We start from the raw sequence: 8,464 nt of genomic DNA on the forward strand, positions 1-8,464 counted from the left end.
ACTGTGGGTACACTTTACATGGGTGAATTATATGTGAATTATAACTAAATAAATCTGTTGGCTGGGTGCGGTGGCTCCCACTTGTAATCCCAGAACTTTGGGAGGACAAGGCAGGCAGATTACAAAGTCAGGTGTTCGAGACCAGCCTGACCAAATTAGTGACACCTGTCTCTACTAAAAATATAAAAATTAGCCAGGCATTGTGGCACGTGCCTGTAATCCCAGCTACTCAAGAGGCTGAGGCAGGAGAATCACTTGCACCTGGAAGATAGAGGTTATAGTGAGCTGAGATCGTGCCATTGCACTCCAGCCTGAGCAACAGAGGGAGACTCCGTCAAAAAAAAAAAATCTGTTAAAAACAAGCCCGCACCCCAGGTTCCCTGCGTCTTCCCCCAGAAAGGTAGCAGATCTGAATCTGTCCAGATAAACACAAAGTTGTTTTTTTTTTTAAAAAAAAAAAAAACCATAGCCTGGGTGTGGTGGTGAGACCGGCCTGGTCAACATGGTGAAACCTCATCTCTAAAAAAAAAAAAAAAAAAAAAAAAAATCGTAAAAACACCCCAGTATTTCCTAATAGTAAGAATCGGAACTGACATTTCTTTAGTGCTTTTGACATGCTCAGCCCTGTTTTATGTTTCAAATCCTGTAATCCTCACCACAACCCTGTCAGGCAGATTGTTATTCCTCCATTTAACAGATGGGGAGACTGAGGCACACAGTGGGAAAGTGAGTTGCCAAAGATTGCCCTGCAGGGTTTGAACCAGCTCTAAAACCTTCACTCTTGGCAGGGTGCGGTGGCTCACACCTGTAATCCCAGCACTTTGGGAGGCTGAGGCGGGTGGATCGCCTGAGGTCAGGAGTTCCAGACCAGCCTGGCCAACATGGCAAAATCCTGTCTCTACTGAAAATACAAAAATTAGCCAGGCGTGGTGGCAGGTGCCTGTAATCCTGGCTACCCCGGAGGCTGAGGCAGGAGAATCTCTTGAATTCGGGAGGTGAAAGTTGCAGTGAGCAGAGATTGCACACCACTGCCCTCCTGGGTGAAAGATCAAGACTTTGCCTCAAAATAAAAAACCAAAGAACAATAATCAACAAGTAATATCGTCCTGAGGTGGACCACCATCATATAGTCACACCAGTGAGCTGCCAGCTGGCCCAATTTCCAAACATACTCTATTTACTGTGATCCTGGGAAGTGTATCTTATTTTTCTTTCCTTCTCCTCCTCCCCTCCCCCTCCCCCTCCCCCTCCCCCTCCTCCCCTCCTCCTCCCCTCCTCCTCCACCACTACTACTACTATTACTACTACTACTACTACTACTTCTTCTTTTTCTTCTTTTTAGACGGAGTCTCACTCTGTCACCCAGGCTGGAGTGCAGTGGCACAATCTCAGCTCACTGCAATCTCCATCTCCCAGGTTCAAGCGGTTCTCTTGCTTCAGCCTCCCAAGTAGCTGGGATTACAGAAGCCAGCCACTGCACCAGCTAGTTTTTTTTTTTTCTTTTGTATTTTTAGTAGAGATGGGGTTTCACCATCTTGCCCAAGCTGGTCTTGAACTCCTGATCTCATAATCCACCTGCCTCGGTCTCCCAAAGTGCGGGGATTACAGGTGTGCATCTTCTCTTCTTCTAGTGACAGAATCTTATACTCTGTTGCCCAGGCTGGAGTGCAGTGGTGAGAACACAGCTCACTGCCACCCCAAACTCCTAGGCTCAAGTGAGCCTCCTGCCTCAGCCTCCTGAGTAGAGGGGATGACAGGTGTATGTCTCCACACCCGGTTTGAGGACGATTTTTTTCTTTTTGTTAATTTCTGTTTTTAATTTTTTTTTTTTTTTTTTTTTTTTTTTTTTTTTTTATAGACACGGTCTCACTGTGTTGCCTAGGCTATTCTTGAACTCCTGGCCTCAAGAGATCTTCCTGCCTCAGCCTCCCAAAGGGCTGGAATTACGGGCATGAGACACTGTAATGAATTATATTTGATCTTCCCACAGTGCTGGGATTACAGGTGTGAGCCACTGAGCCCAGCCTGAAGTGTATCTTTTGAGGAATGTGTAATCTTCTCTGGACAATGTCGTTTCAGCTCTACCCCACCCGCTTCCTCACCCACTGCCTGCTGAATCATTCTGTTTCAGGTCTCCAGCATGGTATCATTTGATAGGATTCACTAATTTCGTCTACAAATTCCATCTCTCCTCCATTGTTTCTTAAATACATTTTTATGGTTTGTTGGGCCAAATCAAGAGACAAAGTCCAAATGTTACATTTGGTTGCTACATCTCTTAGAGCCCCTTGGGTCTATAACGATTCCCTCCTTTGTATTTTCTGGCCGTTAATTGTTGAAGAAAGTGTGGAGTCCTCACTCATGATCATTGATTTGCTGCCCCTGACAGGGCCTCCAGCAGAAAGGCCTCCTGCCTTGGCCTTGTGCGGGGCCTGAGGGTCCCGCCTTATTGCATAATTATCTCAAAAGAAATGAAATTAGGCCCCGGTAGAGAAGGGAGTCACACTGTTGCTGGTGACAGCTAAATATACTCATTTGCCCATTTTCGTCACAAGCCCTGTCAATTCCACTTTCAAAGCGTATGTGGAATCTGTCTGCATCACTCTTGCAGAAAGCACATTTGGGAGGTGAGGGAGGAGGCAGGAAGACCAGGGATGAGGGTCCCACAGTGCAGGCAAGAGCTCATGATGGCCTGGGCTGGGGCTGGGGGCTTTGGGGAGGAAGGAATGCGGACAGGTTCCAGGAATCTTCCGGAGGTGGAATTGTCAGGTGCTTTGAGAGCTGGCTCCTTTCTTGCTGGGAGATGCAGCCGCCTTACCCCTAGTTCATCGGCTCAGACGCCTCCTCCCACCTCCCAGCTGCAGCTGTAGGGATGACACACACACACAAAATAAGCGTGACTCACTTCTCAGCAAGGGCCATCAGCACCCCACGCTCACCCTCCTGGGGAGCTTGAGCCTACAGGGGAGAGGCACGGAGGAACCACAGGGTGCAGTACCAGAAGCAGCCACTTCACAGGCGCAAGAACTCCGCAGTTCCATACATCTCCGAGCCTCAGTTTCCCCATCTGGAAGTGGAAATCCTCATTCCCACCTAGCTGAGCATTTTCAGGAATTAAATGGTGATGCCTGTTGTTAAGGGGTGGCCTTGAGGAAGAGCCTAGGTGGCCCCAGGCAGGTCACGAGGAGGTGAGATGTGGCTGGCCGAGAGGCTGGGTGTCATGGAAGCTTGGTCAGCAACTGACCATGATATGGGGCCAAGGCCGGGCACGGTGGCTCACGCCTGTTATCCCAGCATTTTGGGAGGCCGAGGTGGGTGGATCACCTGAGGTCAGGAGTTCCAGACCAGCCTGGCCAACGTGGCGAAACCCAGTCTCTACTAAAAAATACAAAAACTAGCCAGGCTTGGTGGCGCATACCTGTAATCCCAACTACTTGGGAGGCTGAGGCAGGGGTATTGCTTCAACCTGGAGGAGGTTGCAGTGAGCTGAGATCGCACCACTGTACTCCAGCCTGGGCGAAAGAAGGAGACTCCATCTCAGAAAAAAAAAAAAAAGACGTGGGGCTGAACACATCCCAGCTGGTCTCTGATGCCACTTGTGTCAGCCTTTGAAAGCCCCGGTTACAGGCACTGTGTGCTAACAAGAGGGCAGGATTGGGGTGCTGTCCACGGTTCTGAACCCCACCCTTTACCCCACCACTCCCCAGTTTCTGCCAAGCCTCTGGACCTTCCCTTTCTGTTCCTCGTCCCTCTTCCCCCTTCCCTCCCCCCTTGCCTTCTCTCTCTCCCCTTCTCTCTTCCTTTCCCTCTTCCCCCTTCCCTCTTCCCTTCCCTATTCCCCCAATCCCTTCCCTTCCCTCTCTTCTTTCCTCTCTTCTATCTTCTTTCCTTTCTTTCTTTCCATTTTTTTTTAATTTGGAGACAGAGTCTCACTCTGCCCAGGTTGGAGTAAAGTGGGACCATCTCAGCTCACTAAAAGCCTCTGCTTCCCACATTCTAGCAATTCTAGTACCTCAGCCCCTCAAGCGGCTGGGATGACAGGTGTGCACCACCACACATCACACCTGGCTAATCTGTGTATTTTTAGTAAAGACAGGGTTTCACCGTGTTGCCTAGGCTGATCTCGAACTCCTGAGCTCATGCAATCCACCCACCTCGGCCTCCCAAAGTGCTGGGATTATAGGCGTAAGCAACTGTGCCCGGCTTCTTTTCCTTTTCTTTCAAATGTTTATTTGTAACTTTTTTGAGATAGGGTCTTTTTCTGTTGCTCAGGCTAGAGTGTAGTAGTGAGATCACAGGTCACTGCAGCCTCAACTTCCTGGGCTCAAGCAATCCTCCCTGCATCAGGCTCCCGAATAGCTGGGACTATAGGCATGCACCACCACATCTGGGTAAGTTAAACATTTTTTTTTTTTTTTTGGCTGGGCGAGGTAGGTCATGCCTGTAATCCCAGAACTTTGAGAGGCTGAGGCAGGCAGATCACTAGGTCAGGAGATGGAAACCATCCTGACTAACACAGTGAACCCCTGTTTCTATTAAAAAGACAAAAAATTGGCTGGGCATGGTGGTGGGTGTCTGTAATCCCAGCTCCTTGGAAGGCTGAGGCAGGAGAATCACCTGGACCAGGCAGGGAAGCAGAGGTTGCAGTGAGCTGAAATCGCACCACTGCACTCCAGCCTGGGCAACAGAGTCAGACTCTGACTTAAAAAAAAAAAAAAAAAAAAAAAAAAAAATTTTCCTAGAGACAGGATCTCCCCGTGTTGCCCAGGCTGGTCATAAGCTCCTGTCCTCAAGTGATCCTCCCGCCTCTGCCTCCCAAAGCAATAGGATGGTCGGCATCAGTGACCACAGCTGGCCATCATTTTCCTTTTCTACTTTAATGTGGAATCGCCTGTGTCAGTTAATAGGAAGCTCGGAAGACGGTTAAGGTCTCGGATTCTAGGATCAGAGTTCCTGAATGCAAATACTGGCTCAGCCACCCACCTGCTTCATGATCCTGGGCAGTTTTCTTAGTAATCTCCCTGTGACTCAGTTTCCTCGTGTATAAAAGAAGCATAGTCACGCACTCTCCTAATAGGCTCGTTATGATGATTAAATGAGATTAGGCACATGTTCCTAGGGGTGAGTTAATACTTGTAAAGGGCCAGGCCCTATGACTCATGCCTGCAATCCCAGCACTTTGGAAGGCTGAGGTGGGTGGATCACTTCGAGGCCAGGAGTTCAAGACCAGCCTGGGCAACATGGTGAAACGACATCTCTACTAAAAATACAAAAATTAGCCGGGGTGTGATGGCACACCTGTAATCCCAGTTACTCATCTCAAAAACAAACGAAAAGTTTGTAAAGCACTCAGAATCACAGTCAATACAGGAACCTCTTTGCATAATGTTCTTCACCTTTGATGGGACCTTAGTAGTCTCTGAGAATTTCTTTCTTTTCTTTTCTTTTTTTTTGAGACAGAGTCTTGCTCTGTCTCCCAGGCTGGAGTAAAGTGGCACAATCTTGACTTACTACAACCTCCATCTCCCAGGTTCAAGCGATTCTCTTGCCTCAGCATCCAGAGTAGCTGGGATAACAGGTGCCCACCACCACACTTGGCTAATTTTTGTATTTTTCAGTAGAGACAAGGTTTCACCATGTTGCCCAGGCCAGTTTCTGACTCCTAAGCTCAGGGGATCTGCCTACCTCAGTCTCCCAAAGTGCTAGGATTATAGGCATGCACCACCATGCCTAGCATATAGCTCCTTCTTCATAGAAAATCTGGGTTCCTAACAGCATCAACACAATTTATTTTTTTGTGGCGGGCAGGGGTCGGGGGAGCAGGGATCAAGGTCTGGCTATATGGCCCATGCTGGAGGCAGTGATGCAATGTTGGCTCACTACAACCTCTACCTCCCGGTCCAAAGCCTTCCTTCCACCTCAGCCTCCGAAGTAGCTGGAAGTACAAGCACACACCTCCAAGCCTGGCTAGTTTTTGCATTTTTTTTTTTTTTTTTGTAGAGACAAGGTTTCACCAGTTTGACAAGGTCTCAAATCATGAGCTCAAATGGTCCACCCACCTTAGTTCTGCGATTACTGGTGTAAACCACCATGTTCAGCCAATTTCTCATTTTCTTTATCTTATATGACAAAGACAGTCATTTCTTTTTAAAACCTTAAAGGAGGTTTAAAAGTTCAAGATTGGGGCCAGGTGCTGTGGCTCACACCTGTAATCCTAGCACTTTGGGAGGCTTGAGGCAGGTCGATCACTTGAGGTCAGGAGATCAAAACCAGCCTGGCCAATATGATGAAACCTTGTCTCTACTAACAATACAAAAAATTAGCTGGAGTGGTGGTGGGTGCCTGTAATTCCAGCTACTTGGAAGGCTGAAGCAGGAGAATCACTTGAACCCAGGAGGCAGAGGTTGCAGTGAGCTGAGATCACACTCCTGCACTGCAGCCTGGGCAACAGAGTGAGGCTCCATCTTAAAAAACAAAAACAAAAACAAAAACTGAAGATTGGGCAGCTGCATTAGGTGAGCAGATCAGCCAGTGCCCACTCATGGTGGATAGCAAAGAGGGAGCAGGTATGTGGCAAGAGAGGAAGCAAGAGATGGCTAAAGCCCGAGAGCTTCCATTTCACAATGCGAGGATAATCACTACCTATACGATGAGTGAGGGCAGGTGAGGATTTTACTGTGGTTTTGTTTCATAGTGGTTTTTGGTCCATAGGGTAAAACTCACTAGAGATATATAATATCTGATATAACACAATCAAAATGCTGTTTGTTTTTTTTTTTTTTTTGAGACTGAGTCTCACTCTGTTACCCGGGCTGGAGTGCAGTGGCACAATCTCGGCTCACTGCAACCTCTGCCTCCCGAGTTCAAGTAATTTTCGTGTGTCCACCTCCCAGGTAGCTAGGATTTCAGGCATGCGCCACCGTGTCCGGCTAATTTTTTATTATTAGTAGATAGAGATGGGGCTTCACCACGTTGGCCAGGCCGGCCTCGAATTCCCGGCCTCCCAAAGTGCTGGGATTACAGGGGTGAGTCACTGCGCCAGCTCAAAATGCTATTTTAAAGTCACTTCCTGGGAGCCGAATGATGAGAACACATGGACACATAGAGGGGAACAGCACACACTGGGGCCTTTTGGAGGATAAAGGATGGGAAGAAGGAGAGGATCAGGAAAAATGACTCATGGGTACTAGGCTTAATACCTGGGTGATGAAATAATCTGTCCAACATAGGGAGGGTGGAGAACTGAACATCCAATATAGTTTAAACCAAGAAAAGAAGCAGGGAAAGCAACAAAAACAAAGAAGTGATCTGTAAAACAAACCCTTGTGACACAGGTTTACCTGTGCTTGTACCCCTGAACTGCAGGTGAAAGTTGAAAAAAAAGAAAGAGGCTGGGCGCGGTGGCTCACACCTGTAATCCCAGAACTTTGGGAGGCCAAGATGGGCAGATCATCTGAGGTCAGGAATTCGAGACCAGCCTGGCCAGCGTGGTGAAACCCCATCTCTACTAAAAATACAAAACTCAGCTGGGCATGGTGGTGGGCGCCTGTAATCCCAGCTACTCAGGAGGCTGAGGCAGGAGAATTGCCTGAACCCAGGAGGCGGAGGTTGCGGCGAGCCGAGATCGCGCCATTGCACTTCAGCCTGGGTAATAAGAGCAAAACTCCGTCTCAAAAAAAAAAAATTATAAATAAGTAAATAAATATAAATAAAAATAGCCTTTCCGTACCGGTATCACTCATGCAAACATGCTGAATGTTCCTACAACCCACTGGACTTTCTGTAAGTGTACCAAGCACCAACCCCTCACAGTGACACAGTACAGGAAGGGCAAGGATTCTCTGTATGCCCAGGGAAAGTGGCGTTATGGCAGGAAGCAGAGTAGCCGTGGTGGGCAGGCTAAGCCGATTTTCCGGAAAAAGGCTAAAACTACTAAGAAGATTGTGCTAAGGCTCGAGTGCGCTGAGCCCAACTGCAGATCTAAGAGAATGCTGGCTATTAAAAGATGCAAGCATTCTGAACTGGGAGGAGATGAGAAGAGAAAGGGCCAAGTGATCCAGTTCTAAGTGTCATCTTTTATGAAGACAATAAAATCTTGAGTTTATGTTAAAAAAAAAAAAAAAAAAAAAAGGATATCACCTGAGGTCAGGAGTTTGAGACCAGCCTAGCAAACATGGTGAAACCCCCATCCCTACTAAAATTACAAAAATATTAGCTGAGCATGGTGATGCATGCCCGTGATCCAAGCTATGTCAGGAGACTGAGGCAAGAGAATTGCTTGAACCCAGGAAACAGAGATTGCAATGAGCCAAGACTGTCACTGCACTCCAGCCTAGACAAGAGAGTGAGACTCTGAAAAAAAAGGAAAAAAGTCACTTCCAATAATCCTTCTTAGTGTGGTTATGCCAAGTTGACATATACTCAGGGTTTTCTTCTGTTTATTATTTTTATTGATTTATTTTAT

At 47.5% G+C, this 8,464-nt stretch overlaps 1 protein-coding gene across 1 annotated transcript; it reads left to right on the forward strand.

Annotated features, from left to right (window-relative positions):
* Positions 1 to 7,748: 7,748 nt before the first annotated feature.
* On the forward strand, positions 7,749 to 8,130 carry LOC101028512 (large ribosomal subunit protein eL42-like). The gene has a single exon (XM_010339389.3). It carries the CDS (start codon positions 7,749 to 7,751, stop codon positions 8,064 to 8,066), a length of 318 nt encoding a protein of 105 aa, XP_010337691.1. The 3' UTR covers positions 8,067 to 8,130.
* The last annotated feature ends 334 nt before the right edge of the window (positions 8,131 to 8,464 follow it).

This window comes from Saimiri boliviensis, chromosome 12 (assembly GCF_048565385.1).
Source record: "Saimiri boliviensis isolate mSaiBol1 chromosome 12, mSaiBol1.pri, whole genome shotgun sequence".
Lineage (NCBI taxonomy): Eukaryota > Metazoa > Chordata > Mammalia > Primates > Cebidae > Saimiri > Saimiri boliviensis.